General features: G+C 32.7%; 1 protein-coding gene across 1 annotated transcript; it reads left to right on the top strand.

Annotated features, from left to right (window-relative positions):
• Nucleotides 1-732: 732 nt before the first annotated feature.
• Nucleotides 733-14188, top strand: LOC106116105 (octopamine receptor beta-3R-like; the record flags this gene model as incomplete). The annotated part of the gene is made up of 4 exons (XM_013309846.1): nucleotides 733-817; nucleotides 11994-13100; nucleotides 13526-13637; nucleotides 13942-14188. Coding segments are annotated over 4 exons (1521 nt in total), but the record flags the coding sequence as incomplete, so codon positions are not given.
• Between the last annotated feature and the right edge of the window lie 6463 nt (nucleotides 14189-20651).

A 20651-nucleotide genomic window follows, 5' to 3' on the forward strand; every position in this document is an offset into this window, starting at 1 on the left:
CACATAGACTTTAAGAAATAATTTAAGGCTGTAAGGAAAATTTCTTTTCATATTGTAAGCAGAAGATTTGAATCTTTCGAAGTTTTAATGGAGTGAAATCTTGAGATTTATTAAATTTTTAAATGGGTATAAATTATGTTACATAATTTATAATTTTTATTTATATATAGTTCTAGAACGTTTTTCTCGTGATTTTTTATGAATATGATTATAACATTTTTTTATTTAATAAATACATAATAGATATCGAATTCACTTATCCGACATTTATACAGAAAGAAAAAAAATAATGCAAATGTTTATAATTTTTAATTTTATCATTAAAAAAAATTGTTGTTTCGTTTCTTTCCCCTTAACTTTAAAAGTCAAATACATAACTTGATGTTATTCGCCCTTTTAGTAAATTTGCTCAGTGAAACAAAAGAAAAATCTTAACGCCGAAACAGCAACTATGATTCCAGTGGAAGCCTTCAGCAAATACAGTTGCCTCCATCTAATGAGAGACATATTTATTGAAAGAGATGCAAATATAAAAACAACCAATACACGACAAGGACGGAACGATTCAATGTAGATGTAGCTTCGTAGCACTTTGTTACGGCAGTTCGCTCTCGTAGATCGTGTTCGTAGCACGTCTACGCATCGCTCTACGACTAATTATTTTCGTAAACATAATGGCTACGAGTAATTCGGGGGGAATAGTTTAAATTCGCCAGAGTAATTGTTATGTAAAAAGTGGATAAGTTTCTGTCTGAAAACCCAACGTACAATATCATAGTGAAAGGAAATGTTAGCAGTATATATGGATTGGATGAAGGTAGATATATATTTTTTTGGAAATATTTTTTTTTACTGTAGAGCTTTAAAATGTATAGTTTATAAAAGTTATTCATGAATTAAAGATGTTAAAAAATAATAGTTAATAATAATTTCAAGTCAAAATGCCTATTTCATTTTACTTCTAAGGGTCGCCTTAAATGACAGTCTGATTTTATTCAAATACCTATGCAATGCAGACAAAATCGGGTTTTAATTCACTTAATTAGTTCCTTATGTCTCTTAACCTGGTGAATGATTTATTTAATTTAATCTTATTTGTAACAATCTAATGTTTAACTATTGCAAACAAAACATAAATGTAACTACGTTCAGATTATTTTAAAAATTAAATAAAATTTTAGACTACAAATTTAGAAGCGAATATTAAAATTTATTATGTCTCTCGTTTATTCATTTATGTTACTTTCTTGAAAGCACGAGGTAGGAAACGAGTAAACGGCACCCCAAATTCGCCTAAATAGCGTAGTGACCGCTGCGCAAGACATATGCATTTATAGACGCGTTGCCTACCTTAAATCGACAGAGGAGAAAACGCACGGAAAAATTTTCCACTCCTATGTGTACTTTCCACAAACTATTATCTTTCTATATACCCTCCTTAATAACTGTATAAAAACCATCTTGCCTTCAGTAGGTTCATAAAGGGATCGTTTCCAATTCCCCTTGTCATTGGAATCGTTGTCTGTGGACGTGACAAGACTGACAACCGCATTTACTATTTGAATGCAAAGGTTGTAACTGAACATCGTCAGAATTCTCTAAGTGTTTCCACCTTGCGGCTCTCACCTTTATAATAATAACTAGTTGTCGCCCGCGACTCAGTCTGCATGGACTAAAAAATACTTAATTAGTAGTCTATGTGTTCTTCCAGGGTTTGTTCTACATCTGTGTGAAATTTCAGCGAGATACATGCAGCCGTTCTGGAGAAACCTAACATCCATCCATCCATCCAAACATTCCCATATACGATATTAGTATGACGGTGAAAGAGTTCAGAATTATGTAATAACTTGTTTAGAAGTATTACAGTCATGCTCTATCATTTACTGATCGCGTAGGCAATTCTTTTGTATTAATTTCCAATACTAAATACACACTAAGGGGCACCCTTAGTGAAAATTCAATGACCTTGAGTGTGGCAGTCAGACTTAAATTAAATCATCATCCTATTTTTTTATGTTTTAAAAGATATAGTTTGCTTTTCTTATAATTGACATAATGTCTCTATTATTAATTAAAATGTTTTCCAAATCTTAATTTCTTGCGAATAATTTATGATGTGCGTAGGAAGGGGGTAGACTCGGATATGACGGCTGATAGACATGTATGGAAGAGTAGTACATACTGTGCCGACCCTCGATAGGGATGAGGGCAGGTTGATGATGAGTCTTCTTAATTTACTACTTTAAAAATAATCTTTCATGACCATGACCTTTATTTAAAATACTATTCTAACCAGAATTATTTATATATTTTTTTGAATTTATAGGAATGTTTTAACGTGAATTCATTTGAATGTAGAGTAAGCCATTAAAAGTTTTTTCAGTACTGCAAGGAGGTCCAATAGTTGTTGAAAAAGTAGGTTCTCAATACGTCTATTTTTTTATCTTCGAAGATGCCTTTTGTGCGCGGGTATACATTTTCCTTTCCCAATAAAAAAAGGAAGTTTTCGCGCCCGAGGGTAAAATAAACAAGAGAACTTTTACAAGCTTATTTATTGAAAATCTTATAAGGAAAAAGTGTGATAATAATTGTCCCGTATTTTTATAAAATACTGGCTGTCTGATTTGATATATTCGAATCAGTAGCTTATGTGTTCCTCCAGACTATGTTCTACTCTACATCAGTGCCAAATTTCAGCGAGATCCATACAGCCATTTAGGAGATACCTTCAAACAAACATCCATCCATCCTAACATTTGCGTTTATAATATTAGTAAGATATATCAAGATATCACTTTAATAGGTATATAGACCTTTTTTTTTAATAAATTTAAAATATGGGCCCAATAATTACTAACTATGAAATGTGTCTGCATCTTACTTTTTACTAAGTTATCAATGCTTAAATATGTTAACAAAACTAATAGAGCTTTTTAATATTGAATTTAATTTTAAAAATTGATATCGCAAAATTGATTTAAAATCTAAATTACATTTCATGCAAGAATTACATTTTCTACATTTTCATTTCATCTCAGACTTAATATAAAATGGAAACAAATGTATTTTAAAAGTAATTTTGATCAAACTCTTTAAATTTAACTTCATATTTCTTATTAAAAATGAATGAATATTTCATAATTAAATTTGTTTGACATTTGATTTGATTTATAATTTAAAAACAACATTTATTTTAGTGTTTCAACTGTTAAAAATTCTTTATAACGTTGAAAAGTATTCTCAAATATATAATATATATATATATACATTGCTGTTCGTTAGTTAGTGTCGCTAAAACTCGAGAACGGCTGAACAGATTTATCTTATCTTCCTCAGGATGAGTGGTATCCGTGGTGGCTCCGTCCGCGAAATAATACCAGTACCACTCATCCTGATGAAGGGCCCCCGATGGGCTCACAACTAGTCGGTGCCGCCACCGGACGAATATACGTGAGTGTTCAGCGGTGTTTATATATCAGTTTAGTATAATGTCTCACGAAAGTTTGAATAATTTAATACCTTATCTTCGACTTGAAATGTTCGTGGAAGTCTAGGGAAGGTTTAAAAAGTGAGAAAAATACGAATTATTGCCGGGAAAACCCTTTAAAAACCTTTTTTAATCCCTTGCGGACAGAGTCGCGGGCGTCAGCTAGCTTGTATCTGAAGGGCTTAACATTCAACTCATTTGTGCGTCGTATATCGATTTATCAATAATCAAGGCGCATGGTGTAATCAAGAACAAGGCTGGGAAAGTTTCAAAGCACGCGCGCCCTTGATCGATACAGTCCTATGCCCTTTATGACATTGTTCATAAATGTTACAATCAGTATATGAACTGCCGCAATTATCGTGGGTTTCTGAGACCGAAACATATCTTTGTTTTGTCAATGTTGAAGGATTGTGACGATATTTTTTATGCATAGGTTTTGGACTCAGAAACCAACGATCAGTTAATTATTATAGAACCGACAATTGGTATAAACGACGTGAAGAAGCTATTATATTTGGCGAAGTAAAAACAAAACGTCAGCGACATCTGTTTGAGTGAATGAATTAAACGATTTATGATCCAACGATATTTATTTACTTTGGATTAAAAATAGTTACGTTACTAATTTTAATAGTGTCAAATATTCTTAAAAAGGAGTACAATAATTTCGCTTTATATCTTACTATAATAATATTATAAATGTTTGTTTGTTTGAAGGTATATTCAGAACGGTTTAACGGATCTTGATGAAATTTGGCATAGATGTAGAACATAGCCTGGAAGAACACATAGCCTACTAATTAACTTATTTTTTATTTCCGCGCCAACAGAGTTGCGAGTGAAAACTAGTATTAATATAATAAAAGAGGTTTATTTTACGAATGTTTTGGAGAATTCTCTACGTACGTAAGTTGACACAGATGTTGACTTTGTTTAGATCACTTTGTCGCCATCCCTTGCGGCAATATAAGAAATATTGTTTCCCTTCCAGGCCGAAAATAAATTTGAATAACATAAATTATTTTATCAATGTCAAAGAACAATATAATAGTTCTTTTTCGGTAAAAATCCACTTACTTTTTTGGACCATTAATGTAATGTTTTATAGAGAGCTACACTTGACCGTTTATTGAAGTTTGACTCTCGGAGACGTAGGTGTCAGAGTTACTTCTTAGTTACACAAATATAACATAGTCTTGTATTATCTTACTAATATTATAAATGCGAATGTTCAGATGGATGGATGGATGTTTGTTAGAAGGGATTGCGCTGAAACTTGGCATCGACGTAGAACATAGTCTGGAAGAACACATTGGCTACTAAGTTTTTTGTAATCCGCGCGGACGGAGTTGCAGGCGACAACTAGTTTATAAAACATACGTTCTTTATACTTTTGTTTTAAGTTGATATTTAAGTGGCTAACACATTTGTCTTGAATCGGACAAAAATGCTTATGTAAAAGTAAATATGTACGCATGTACGCCTACTTAAGTGCTATCATTTCTTTAACAGAGACCGTCAAGAGTTTAAGATATCGGTATCAAAAAATAAATAAAAAACCGTAATAAGAAATGTACAGTTTAAGATAAAATAATAAAAAGAATTGGAAATAAGCTACGTTGAGGTTACATATACTCAATAAAATATTTGCCAAAGTTGATTCGGTATTCAAATAATCAAAATTTATTTGTACACCTCTATGACGTCATTGTTACGTCATTCAAAATAGTACAATTAGAACAGTATTGGAGATGTTTCATAATTGTTCATCCGGAACTAACTGGCGACACGTTCTCGTGGAATTAAAAATTGGAGTTGTGTCTATACGATATACCAGTATACCTCTGTTCCAAATTTCATCAAACGTCTATAGATATATATCCAAACTTTCGTATTTATAATACAGAAAATTTACTTTACTGCTTACTTTAAACTATGTCAATCAGGTCAATTGTGCTATTTGAATGTCTTATACCACAATTAAAGCAGTAATAAGAGCTATGAATAATCTATAGCTCTCTAGAAGCTTCATCGGGCATTGTAAACTAAATTACACCGTTTGCCTGTCCGATGTCCATATTGCAGACGTCTACAGTCTCCGGCTGACTTCATTGTTGTGATAATACTATCCCAGTATTGATTCAGATTGTCAATTGTCTTCACTTCAGATTGTAAACCTTGTTGCTAGTAATTTTGTTACGGTGAAACTTCACTGTCGATACTTGTATTGTGGTCTTTCTTTTCTAAAGACAAAGACTTAGAACGTAATACTGTTTTTTGTAACTATACTAGTTGACGCACGCGATTCTATCTGGGGGGGGGATAAAAAAAAACTTAATATGTAGTGTGTTTTTCTAAACTTTGTTCTATATCTATGTTAAATTTCATCGATATTATCGTAGCCGTATTGGAGTTTCTTCTAACAAACATCCATCCATCCATCTAAAAATGTCCATTAATAATACTAAGATATGTTTTTAGAAATTTAAAAGATTTTAATATTTTTTTTTTAGTTGTTGAATTAATATAAATTTAATACCAACTCTCGATACAATAATGTTGAAATCAAATTACGTATTTTAACAAACCTTGAAAACAAACCATTGCTGTACTATTGCATTAGACGTTTACTCGCACACTATTCTATTGTAGAAAACCTTGCGACCGAGACTTCGTGAAAAATTCATGGTCTATTTCCTACTGAAAATCGATGCAATGTGTTTGCGAACGACCTTATGTTGTATGTAATGAACTTGACTTATAATAGAATTAATTAGACCAACAAAAAACTGTCTGCCTGCTATGACACACGGGAAAATATGTTACTAATATGATAAATGTTTGGATGGATGAATATTTGATGGTATCTCCAGAACGACTGTATGGATCTCGCTGAAATTTTGCATGTACGTAAAACATAGCTCCGAAGAACACATGGGCTATTAAGTTATTTTTCGTAATTCCGCGAGGATTTATTATATACTTACTGTCACCCGAGTCTCCGTATGCGTAGAATTAATAAAAAAGGTAATTAGTAGCCTATGTGTTCAGATTGTGTTCTACATCTATGCAAAATTTAAGCAAGATCCATGCAGGCATTCTGTAGATACCTTCTTACAAACATCCATCCATATAAACATTCGCATTTATAATATTAGTGGGATTAGTAAGACTACAAAACTTTATAGAAGAAAGCCCAGATGTTTCTAGTGAAATGGAACGTTTAGTTTTTTCTTAGAAATATTCCCCATTGGCAGTCAAAGTCTCGTCTTAACTTCGATATATTTTCTCATCTGATAATAAAAAGAAAGATTGTTTTCGTTCCCCTGTCGAAAGAACTCAACGGTTTTTTTTTTATTGAAAGCAAACAATAATAGAGAAAAGTTTTTTGTTATCAGTCTGAAGGATAATTTAATAAAGTGCCGTCTGCTATCAGAATTGCTTTTTTTGTTAGTTACATTTTTCTTAAAGCGATGATTCTTTACCTTCTTCACTTTTGAGATGAATTCGCGTAGATTTTCATGGACAAAACTTTTGTAAAAAAAATTAGCAAGCGGTTAACAACATTAAACGAGTTATAATAGTTTTAAGACAGTGGATACTTACGGTTATAAACGATTTTTTTATATTTAGAATATGGCAACAAAATCTTTAAAGAACAGTTGAAACGAAGAATTTATATGAGAACAAAGATTTGAAACAGATTGTTAATAAATTCCAGCTTGATACCCTCACGTGTTTTTGAGAAAAAGGGTCTTGACAGACAGACGGACGGCCAACAAAGTGATCCTATAAGAATCCCGTTTTTTTCCTATGAGGTTCGGAACGCTAAAAAATCGTTCAATGGTTACTTACACATTACTTTAAAGGCAAGGAGTGCGGTAATTACTATATTTTTTTTGTTTTTAAATATTTGAATGTTTTTGTGTTATACGTATTTTCTCTGTTCGCTTAACTTTTGATTTAAATTAACTTGACATTGTAACATTTGCGTGTTAAAGCGTAATCAATATATATTTATGTACGTGTCAAAACCACCGCTCAGTTGACATCGGCTTACCGTTATTTGTTATGGTAATAGGGATCAAATTATATTGGATGAATAATATGAATGAAAATGGTTAGTCATTGTTTCCTATAAACATTTTAAAGCATGAGGACCTAGCAGGAATATTCGTTAGAACGATTTCGTAACGTCATCGACAATTATTTAAACTTTGTGCAGTTTTACCGATTGTAAAGTATAGCAAAAAAAATCATATTTTTTCGATGAAGTTACGAAGACGTGTGTCGCAAATATTCGTAGTAGGCCCTTTAAGCTTATATGTGAATATTGTAATTTGACTTTTTGTCACTGATTGTATATTCTCGATTTTTCTATTTTTTTCTTTTTTAATTACAAAATCAAATTGTATTTGTTTTTTTTATGAACGGCTTCGAGGGATGCTAGTTTAATTTTATATATGAGTCTACTAACTGTGAGTTTCTGAGACTAAAATCTGAATTTAAATCATATTGTTATCTCTGTTTTGTCTAATATATATTTGATACAGACATTTTGGCTTCAGAAATCTACGGTAAGAATACCAAATTTAAACAATCTAAATTTATGTTATATATATTAAATTTTGTGTATTTTATTCCCCATTATAAAATATTTGAATAATTTAAACACATTGTTTTAAGAACAATTATAATTAAATCAACATTTATCTCCAAAGCCATACTATAAACCAAACGTTTGCGAAGTTCTAATTTAAATATTGACATTGAGCAATCCTTATTACACAAAATGACAAGATTTATAGCAATTTAAATAGGATTTGATTTAAGCAGAATTAATTTCCTGAGTGTATTTTGTGCCTAAATACTCCGAGTATAATGAACTAAACCGGTATTGAAGAGTTTTCAGAGAAGACGATTCATACGATTCCTTGCAATATTTATTATATCGGCACAAAACACATATATGACGTGAATAATGAAATTGAAAAAGAAAATAGTGAAAAAAACGAGTTAAAATAACGGAGTGTTACATATAATTTTACAGATTATTTACTGTAACTAATTTTTTTTAAATCTTCGTTCCATTTGCCGACAATAGATGGCGCTATTTCATCTATTGGTGTGCCATTTCGTGATTTTTTTATAATTAAGGTTAGCTTATTTTTTAATCATAATTAAACGTGTTTGAAAACTTGTAACATAATCATCAAAAGCCACTGAACAAGGTTAATCAGACTTTGTGACCTCGCACGCTATAAACGCCCTTGGCCGTTATCGCTCTTAAACAATTGTAAAGCTAAGAATAGCATAGACTACACTTTTAGACCAAAATTTTGTGCATGGAAACTAAAATAGAATTTAATTTACTAAAGTAGTTCTTGCAAAGGAATACGAGTAACGGATCAATAATGGATACCCTTAGATTATTCAAACTTTCGTGAGACAATATATTAAACTGATATATAAACACGGCTAAACACTCACGTATATACGTCCGGTGGCGGCACCGACTAGTTTCGAGCCCATCGGGGGCCCTTCATCAGGATGAGTGGCACTGGTATTATTTCGCGGAGGCGGCCCGTCGCTCACTGTCGCTAACTAGTCGGTGCCGCCACCGGACGTATATACGTGAGTGTTTAGCCGTGTTTATATATCAGTTGGATACCCTTAGTATAAAAAACATTAAAAAATCATATCTTATCCCTTTTAACTCTAACGTCTCTGAGTAAAGTCTGTCTTTGTTTTCCTATCTGTTTCTATCATTACTGTTTTACCGTGGGTTTTCAGATCAAAATCTGTGTAATACTGGTATCCCTGTCTTTCATCTTTGACTAAACAGAAATAACAATATTGTATTAAACGGGAATTTTGGTTTTAGAAACCCTCAGGTAATTTACCCAGTTAATAGGTAAATGGCGCTGTTTAGTAGACACGTTGACGTCCATAAATCCACCGGCGGTCAATGGGTTTAAAACACGTGTTTTACCAAACAGTACAACTATATTTTTTTGGAGTTAGTCTTGAGAAAAAAACAGCAAATTCAAAATGACGAATGCTTGTATGATTCGATTATTTTATTTAGATGACACTTTTTTTATAGCTTACTGTAACATTCAAAGGTAAGTATTTATTTTTTCCTATGTTGGATATCTTCCAACTATCATTAACATGGAAGATTGCCAAAAGTTTGAACAAGTTCTTTGAAACGCTTAACTGAAAATGACCGCATTCAATAGAGTTGATAACAACTTGATTGCTTGGGAATTTTTTATAGTGGCTTTTGTTAAAGCAGTGGAAGAATCTGATGATAATTTATAGTTAACATTTTATCATAGTATCTAGTTATCTCCTCACTATACGTAGATATTGAAGGGCTCGGAATCTACCATAAGTTTGGGTTGACTAGGCCTTAATCAACGACGCTCAGGGCGGCTTGAGTTCATACATATCTTTGAATTTATTTATAAATATGTGCAGGTTGCATCACCATGTTTTCCTTTACCATAAGAAAGATAAATGTACATATGTAAATCGAAAAACTCATTAGTACTTTTAGACATTATTAATTAGAATTCATTGGCGCGAATGTCATGCTTTCGTTACAAAGTCAAGTGTCAGAATGATTAGTGAGGGGACATAGACGTCGACATTTTAGTAAGGCTAGTGTTGTGCCAGTACACCGGCATAGTGTCGGATTTTGTTCCCGACAGTACACGTCGGGAATAGAACCTAGAATCTGCAGATTACAAGTCAAAAGCTTAACCTTTGAGCCACTGACTAGATATTATCTTATATTGATTTGATATTGTACTGTTATAAAATATGAAAATAGGTATAGAAAGTGACATCCAAGTAGAAACTAACTACCGAAAGGCTATCTTAATCTTTTGCACGTATCTGTAACATATGTTAGTAATCATCAATATCTCCAAATACCCAAGAAGTTTAGTGAAAGTTGAAAGCTCACGTAGTTTTGACGTAACAAAAGCAAATATCGATTGTGAGCAGCTGTTTCAAGTTCATTGCGTAACTCTCATTTGGCATACAGGTTGCGTTGGAAGCCAGCCAGCGATGTTAAGCTCAATTTATATTGGACAATAGAATGAATACCTTCTATCTATAGGTAAATTTATATCGGCCAGTAGAGTCAAGATCCCTTCGTGATCACAATGTAATTTACCTGAGGTTTTTAGTATTTGCGGCTTTTTAATTAAATTTGTAAATTCTTGAATATCGTCTTACTCGTTTTTACTACATCGCTAATTATAATTAAGATAACATTTTTTTTCTTTTCATCATCATCAGCTCACTATACGTCCCCACCGAGGGGCTCGGAGCCTACCCTAAGTTAAGGGTGATTAGGCTATAGTCAACCACGCTGGCCAGGTGCGGGTTGGATGACTTCACACATATCTTTTGAAATTCTTCTCAGATATGTGCAGACATCACGATGTTTTCCTTCACCGTAAAAACGTCGGATAAATGTACATATGTAAATTGGAAATCGAAAAACACATTGTTAAATGGCGGGATTCGAACTCACGACCTGCAGATTGCAAGTCAAGTGCTTGACCACTGAGCCACCGACGCTCATACATTGTTTTACATATCAAATGTAAATAAATAATTTTGTAAAACTTGTTTTAAGTTATTTTAGACTTTACGTCTTTTTCCATTATATAATCGTCTCGTATATGCAATATTAGCAAGGTAGCGTTTAGTTGTATTAAATTTGACGACGCGATCATCGATTGAGTTCGATTGGAATCGATTCTTTGTTAAGAGTGAGCTGTCAATGTCACTTTGACGTTCCCAAACGGACAGCCATCTTGTGAGGCAATTTTACACGTTGCACGTTACAGACGGATCGCCATTATAATTAGAACCACATTTAAGTAGATTGCAGCTAATTGTTAGTTGGTGAATAGTTGAGTTAGTAAAGTAGTGCGATATACCCACTTAACATGGATTTAACTGATGCCGGTTTTCAATATGCCGACAAATTTATTAAAATTCGTATTCAAGTATTCATTTGAAATTGAATATTTTCAACTTTAAAGACTTCTTTACCAAAGCAAGACGTCGTTTGAAAATCAAATCAAATCGAATATTAAATCTCTTTGTAGGAATCAACAAATACAATTCACAGAGTGTTTTAATTTGAATAACAAAACATGGTTTAAAGCAAGCACGCAAAACTTCCCTCTTAATGATTCTTATCTAATTTAAGCAAACTTGGTTAAGTTTGACAATGCTTTTGAATTTTAACAAACTTATTAATTTTTGTCAAGATAATTCGTATAAGCATGATATATGAAAGGAAATTGACTACAATTTGCAAACTCTTGGTTAACTTGGAATTGCAGAATAAAACATCCCTTATACTCTACAGTGTACTGTGGACTCATGGAAGTGATCGAATGGACTCATTTATACGAAAGTTACTACGGATACTGCTTCTAGAACATTTCTTAAAATTTGTCTATTGTTACAGATGGAAACTTTCGAAGCGAGGTAGAAGTGCGAGGGCGCGGCACGGAGCCGGCGTTTCTGCACGAACTGCACGCGACGCTGGCTTCCGGTGCCGCGCCCTCCTCGCACTGGCACCACACCCTGCTTCTCGTGCTTAAAGGACTCGTCTTCGTCACCATCATCCTCGGCGCGCTACTCGGCAACGCTCTCGTCATCATCTCTGTGCATCGGCACAGGAAGCTGCGCGTCCTCACCAACTACTACGTCGTCAGTCTCGCTGTCGCCGACATGCTTGTCGCCCTCTGCGCTATGACTTTCAACGCCAGCGCGGAACTCACCGATGCCTGGCTCTTTGGTCCTCTAGTCTGTGATATATTCAACTCTCTCGATGTTTATTTCTCTAGCGCTTCAATTCTGCATCTCTGTTGTATATCTGTGGATAGATATTACGCTATCGTCCGACCTCTGGAGTATCCTGTTACCATGACACATAGAACTGTTTGCTTCATGCTCGCTAATGTATGGCTTTGGCCGGCGTTTATTAGTTTTGTTCCTATATTCATGGGATGGTACACAACAGAACAACATCGACAGTACAGAAAGCATCATCCAGATGTCTGCATGTTCAAAGCCAATATGGTGTATGCAATAATTTCTTCAAGCGTCTCTTTTTGGATCCCAAGTGTGGTCATGATATCGATGTACTGTCGAATATTCAGAGAGGCTATAAGACAACGAGAAGCTTTAACGCGAACATCTTCGAATATTCTTCTGAATTCTGTCCATTTGAGGCACACGTCTCATGCCGCTCATCATTCCCACTATCTTCATCCTGATAGGAGACCGTCCGACATCAGTCCTAATTATAGCACGTTTACTGAAGTTGGCCCTGAAGAGACTGAGTTTGGTGAAGTTGTGATGGCTTTGGGTGATATTTGTCCGAGTAAGGAAGCGAGTCCGAGGAAATCGGTTAACGTGAGTTGTGATACAGCGAGTTCTGGTTATTGTTCTGGAGGATCGAACAAACGGTCATCCAGTGGACAAACTGCGACTGGCTGGAGGCCAAGTTGTGCGTCAGCTGCTGCCTCCAGAGATTTAGCGAAAGCAGCTACGGAACTCAATTCTCAAGGTATTGTCAACAAATCACTCAAATACTAAACAGAGTATTTTAGTTATTCAAATTATAAAATTTCAGGATAATAATACGGTTGCAGAAATATCTCTTTAAATAACCAACTAAATAAAGAGATAGTTAAGGTTACTTTGATAAGTAGCTTCTCCATTATTCCAAACAGGTATTCTTAGGTAACACGATCATACCTCGTGTGGTTTCTTGTGAACAACATCCAATATTCATCCCAACTTTCATCGTATAGTTTCTAACAACTATAATATTACGGTATAAGGGTGATATCATTATTAAACTTTGAGTTTTACACGCTGACTTTATATACAAGAAAGTTTTAGCAACCTTATAAGGATTCTTTTGTATCCTGCATAATAAAAACTTTTCTGTTGATAGTGTGACAATATTAATATCGTTTTTATTGTCAGGGGCGTCTCTGCGTGCGGCAGGCAAGTCTTGGCGAGCGGAACATAAGGCTGCACGCACACTGGGCATTATTGTTGGTGCTTTTTTACTATGTTGGCTGCCTTTCTTTTTATGGTAAGAAGCTAGCGTTACAACAAATACAACTATTTATAATTTAACTAGTTTTACAGATTTAGTATATACTAGCTGTTGCCCGCGAGTCCGTCCGCGCGGAATACAAAAAAACTCACAAGTATGTGGTCTTCCAGACTGTGCCCTACATCTATGTCAAATTATGAAGATACCGTCAAACAAACATCCATCCATCTAAAGTTTCGCATTTATAATATTAGTAAGACAAGGCAAGAAAGAGATGTCATTAAATGAGAAAAAGGAAGAAAAAAGTAAGCAACCGATTAAATGGAATTATTAATTTCAGGTACGTGACAACAAACGTCTGTGGAGAGCCTTGTGAGACTCCGGACGTGGTGGTCGGCGTTCTATTCTGGATCGGTTACTTTAATTCAGCATTAAATCCGTTGATTTACGCGTACTTCAATAGGGACTTTAGAGATGCGTTTAAAAATACATTGATGTGCGCTCTACCTTGTTGCTTTAGTTGCTGGAAGGATACAGGTGGGTCAAATTTCGTATAAGTTAAGAAGCGAGCATACCATTTCCTTAAAGGCCGGCAACGCATCTGCGGTTCCTCTGGTGTTGCTGATGTCCATGGGTGTCGTTGATCATCTCGGTGTTCCCGCCGCTCGTTTGCTCCCTTCTCTTATAAAAAGAAGTATTTCTCTATTATTAGTATTGAGTTTCTAGTCGATGTTATATTGTTTTTTATAGTTTGGATTTATGAAAATCCATTAAAATTGTGGTTTTAAATGTGTAATAGTATTTAATTTATACAAAATTTATGTGAAGGAAATTCTTTTATTGCAACATTTATATTCTGTTTATTTAATTATTATGTACATTTTGCATTAATTTAAATTTACATATTTTAATAATAGAAGTTTCGTAGTTGTGAAAGTTTTATTATTAAACTAGTTCCTTAAATACTCGTAAGTATTATTAGAATAATAGTGATATTATTATATAATAGTGTTCTATGAATTAGCAATAATATTGGATAGTTATCTTCATATCTCAATGTTTGTATTGCTTAAGAAATCAGATAAAATTTAAATTACATATGCTCACAACTATTAAAGTAAATAACATGATAATTGTAAATAAGAGTTTGCTAGAAAGAGATATTTTTGTTTTCAGTTTATTTTATTTGACTATTATTTTTATAATAATAAATGTAACAACGAATTCCATTTTTTATAAATTATTTTGCAACCTCTTTAATAGATGATTAATTTTTTTTATTTATTCACATATGTACGTACTGTTATTTTGTTTATGGCTAGTGCACTCCTAGGCCCCGAGATACAAGCTCAGCCTAGTTCGGGATCTGCAAGATACTTCACTGTATATTATTCTTACGTGTTTTTGTGAAATAAATTTATTCTTATTCTTATGGACTAATTTTATTATGAATTAAACTATTATTTTTTGATACTTAATTATTATAGGAAAGCAATATTTGGCGCTTTACATTACAATTATAATATAATAATTTATATTCAATTAAAGTACGCGTCTATAGTTCCGCACCGGACGCACCGCACGTACCGCACGCAACGGATATTAGTTTGCTCTCTATGATTTTACATAATGCGTCTATCATCCGCGCCGCCCGCATCGTTAGAAGAAACTAATCCGTTTAATCCGTGCGTGCGGTGCGTCCGGCTCGGACCAATGGACGCGTACCTTTAGATGCATGATGTTCGTTGAAGGCTAAATATAATTGGAAGGAAATTTATATTTAATTTTAGTTTACGTGTTGTGATATATTAGATGTAATTTATAGTAATAATACTTTGAAACGAATATAAAAGTAAATTAATCAATTATAAAAATATTAGTATTTCCCAATTTTATTAATTTTAATTTATTATTTATAATTTTAACCATATTTATTATTTAATTTAACATTTATTTTGAGTAATTTTTAAAACAATAATAGTTCATAATTAATAATTCAGAAATTATTCAAAATTGTAATTAATAATCAAAGATTTATACATAAAATATAATTACATTTAAAATTATAAATTTCATTTGTTTAATTTTTACTTAATTTTTTTACATTTTTAAAACAATTTATTTTCAATTTAACTTTACATTATTACTGTATAATTTATTACATATTTATAATCTACATATATAGATATAGTAGAAATAGCATTCGCTTAAAGAGTATATTTTATTTATGCTAAGAAAAATAGAATTAAGTTGTAATTTATTTGCTAAAGGGGAAAAGAAATACGTAATTATAAAATTATTAATATACAGATGCTGTAAAATAAATTTAGCTATAGGTCGCTTATAATATCTTGCTGTGAATTTCGTCGTATCTGCGTATAATCAGCTCCGCATGAGTTACTTGTGAGCCTTTGTCTGTTTCAAAACTATAGACGGACGAGAATATTTGACCGGGTGGGCATAAGTCAAATAAATATTTGTTATAGTGAATCTCTATTGAAGAATCACTAGTACTAGTCAGCCAGTAAAGCGCGTCACACACGTAACTATAATATATTATAAATTATAGCAAGGCATATCTTACTAATGTAATAAATGCGAATGTTTAGATGGATGTTTGTTTGAAGATATCTTCAGAACCGTTGAACTTTAAAATCTCGGTAAAATTTGGTATACATATAGAACATAGTCTGGGAGGTCTCATAGGCTACTTATATATTTTATTATTCCTCACAGACGGAGTCGCGGGCGACAGCTAGTAATACATATTCCTATGACGTCACCAACTTAAACCGTGATTTATATTATGGTATATTAATATATAAAGATGGTAGGTTTACCATCATAGCAATTAAGGTGAAATAATAGCATCTTCTCCGTGTGTGGTAGCTTACTATAAATATATTATAGCACGGCATATTTATATGTAGTTACGTGTGTGACAGGCTTTAAAAAAATTGTTAACTCGTTTCAACAGTGGAAGCCTACCCTTACTAAATCCGACATCTGTATTCACCTCGTGGGTACAGTAACATTTAAAAGGATTATTTTCCATTTGTTTTTATTACTGGCCTTTTGTTTTACAATTACAGTGAGTATTGTGGTTCGTAGGCAGATTTTCTTAGTGAGAACTTTTTAACTACATTTATTACTTTCGTATGCTGTAAATGTATTATTTGGAAAGTAGGAGAAGAAATAAAGTTGTATTATGTTTTTATTTTTATTTTATTTCAATTAAAATTAATGGAATAGTGTTTTGAATTTTATTTAAATACTCTTTTGTAAAAATAAATTTGTAATAATTGTAAATACTGTAAAAATTATATTTAATAATGAGCAATAATTAATGGCCGTAATTTTAGATTGTCATATGTTATAATTGTTATTTCACTTTCTCATTATAATATCTTGTTAAAAATATGATCGTCGTAAAAGAGTGTTTAGCTGTAATATAGAAAATATATCATTTATGAAAATAAATTTGTTTTTTCTTCTGCCCAATTCTTAAAGGTGACAAAAGAATTAAAAGGTTATATATATATAGAATTAAATAATATGTGCACGATACGCAAATGTAACAAGATAATAAGATACTGTATGTTTTCATTTGCTAAATACACGTACAAAAACATATTGCCTTTCCTCTCGTTCACTTTGAATTAAAATGAGAAAACAATGTTTTTGTCAGGTGCTTTGACTCTGAGTTGCAAATGTGTCAACAGACGAGTAGTTTAAAATGATCATCATCAGCTCCCTATACGTCCCCACCGAGGGGCTCGCAGCCTACCCTTTAGTCAAGTGTGTGTTGGTTAACCACACATATCTTTGAATTTCTTCTCAGATATGTGCAGGTTGCACCACGATGTATTCCTTCACCGTAAGAACGTCGGATAAATGTACATATGTAAATCGTAAATCGAAAAACACATTGTTACATGGATTCGAACTCAGTACCTGCAAATTACAAGTCAAGTGCTGAAACCACTGAGCCATCGACGCTCTATTTTTTAAAAGGATATTTATATATTTTTACATTATTAAATTAAATTGTTTACATTTACAAATTCTTCGAATTTTAATTTATTATTTTTAATAATTTCGAAGTGCTTGTTTACATTTAGGCTACTTTATTAGATTTAATAATCCTTCAAGGCCGTAACTTACAACCCTCTTAAAGAGGGAATAAATTACTGAAACGTAAAAATTATACTTGAGGCAAACTTAAAAGGAAACTTATGAAAAAGTTCTACAGAGGTCAAGCCGAAAATAAGTACTTATTCAATAGAGTTACGACCCAATATTTATACAAAAGATGAAATCTACGAATTACTTTCCGATTCCATTTAAAAGTGGGCTCCAAAAATTGAAAGGAACCACTTTAGCCTTAATAAGATTTACTTTTATTAATGTTTGGTTCAAGGTACATATTTCAATACTAGATTTTACCGCCATTATAATTTTTACAACTTACAAACAATTTTTATAGATTTTACAAAACATTTTATACTTATAATTATTATATAATTTTAAATACTATGACGGATTATTAGTTAAAATATTCATTAGACTTTAAAATGTAACCTTGCGTGCTTGAATTACCTTATGTTCTATTTATATCTCGCTTAGTTCGTAATATTACCGCTTAGGTTAACTCAAATATGTAATTAAGTTTAGGGACTGCTACATAACCGGCCAATATGAGCCAAAAGTTCGGGGATACTTTTAATTGGGTCAGTTATTAACGTGTTGATACTATTTTAAAGCTTACTAGCTGTCGCACGTGACTCCGTTCGCGCGGAACAAAAATTTTTTTTTTTAAATTAGACTATGTGTTCTTCCAGACTATGTTCCACATCTATGCCAATTTTCAATGAGATCTATCCAGCCGTTCTTGTTATACCTTAATACAAACATCCATCCATCCGTCTATGCATTCGCATTTATAATATTAGTAAAAAGTCAAGGTTATAAAGTATAATTTAGTATTCTGCAATATTTATATAGAAGTAACAAAAGAGAAAATAGAAGACCTTAATTTCCAAACATCTTTGTACCTTACACTTTCTTTCTACAGGTGTTAGCTTGCTGTATTTTTTCGGTTTCACCACGTGGGAAGTGAATTTAATTCTTTTACTATAAGTTTGATTATAAATGACAGTACTTATACGAATCTGCATCAAGCTATTGATTTGAAGATGGAACCTACCGTAAATGGACAGAGGAATGAAAAAAATAAAACATTTCCTTTTTTTCTATTATTTTCTCTTTATTGGAGAAAGACTTGAAAGAGAAAGAGAACCACTAATTGTACTGTTCTGTTAAAGATATTATCATTGTTCTTCAATAAATGTTCTCTTTAGTTCTATAATTTGGTTACTAATTCCTACTTAACAAGCTCTCAGAGGTCGTCAATTATAGGTCAACATCTCTTGAGAATTCTGGTACCACGGGACGACATCGGAAGTTAAAATTTGTTACAACCGAAATAAGGTTAAGTGTTTTATAAAATTATTAATAAATGTAAATTGACTTATCTTTGAAAGACTTGGTACTAATATTTCAAGAAAACAGACTTAACATTTTGGGACAAAGATTTATTTAATTTCACCCTTTATGGTGAAAGGTATAACCACTGTGACTGCCTTTATATCCATTACCGGCGTTCAAAAGGTTAAAACACGTGTTTAACTAAACAGTGTCTAACTATGTTTTTTGGGGTAATATAGTAGAAGTTTAAAATAAGGGATGAAATATTTCACGGAAAGTTATTTTTCTATCGGAGCTATTACTTGAAAGGATTTTTTTTTAATTTTCGAGATAATGACGTAACTTTTTGTCATCATAAATGCGGACGAAATATAGCGATAACTGCACACTTAGCGTCATTAAGTGATCACTAAAGGTAACTTAGCGTAGATTCAATATGAAAAGTCAACTGCGAATTAATTATTCCTGAATAACCGTGGATTTCCGGGACCTAAATCTATGTACAACACATATCGTCATCCCTTACATTATCATCGAGAAACCAGAGATGAAGATATGTTTTAAACGGGAATTTTAGTCTCAGAAACCCACGGTATTAACGGTGAATTTTTTAGTAGAGCCTCCAAATATAAGGCTATTAATAATTCTGTCAAGTTATAAGACAAGACAATAACTTGCATTTGTAATGCCTCACGGGTAATTTGATAAAGTTAATTTATAACCTCTCATGTCAGTTAATAACGATGTCATTAAATGTGTCATAACAAACTGTTACTTGACTTGACATGCGACTTTAATTAACTTTGACTTTGGCATCAGAGATTTATGACATTTTAATATTTGAGTGGAAACTTGAAGTGTCCTCCCTTTTTGATGGTACCCATCTAAAAAGGGACTCGCGATGTCAGAAAAATTTGTATTTTTTTCACGAACTCAAAAACTACTAGAGTGATTTAAAAAATTCTTCAACGTTAGGTTATACTAGCTGTTGCCCTCGACTTTGCCAACGCAGAAAAGTACACTATAATATGATCGCGTCATCAGCTACTTTCCCGTCCAAATCGCGTCAAAATCGGTCCAGCCGTTCCGGAGATAACCCTGCACAAATGCTGCCTTGCGAACAGACAGACAATTTTTTTTTCATTACCGGCAACGCAAATCATGTGTACGAAATAAGTCACTATTGTTTTTTTCTAAATTACAAACAGACACTGCAATTTTATTTATACGTATACATTATGAATGTTTAAAAAATAAATGTCATCTGTTGCGAAGACGGGACGGAGTTCTTATCTTATACAAATATAGTCAACATACATACAACATACTTTTTTATTAGGGGAAGGCAAACAATTTTTATACTAAACGTATAATGTAACGTACACGTGTTTCTCGGTAAAACAAATAGTTTCATGTCAGTATAACGGGAAATATAAACAGTCCTTTGAGAATTTTCTTCAAATATTTGAACAAGTTCATGATGGTGATATCTGTTCCAGGTAAAAATATAACTGACAAACTGTTTTCCTCATACAACTCTGTTTTAATAGAATAATTGTTTAT

The sequence above is a fragment of the Papilio xuthus genome, unplaced genomic scaffold (assembly GCF_000836235.2).
Source record: "Papilio xuthus unplaced genomic scaffold, Pxut_1.1 DF827756.1, whole genome shotgun sequence".
NCBI lineage: Eukaryota > Metazoa > Arthropoda > Insecta > Lepidoptera > Papilionidae > Papilio > Papilio xuthus.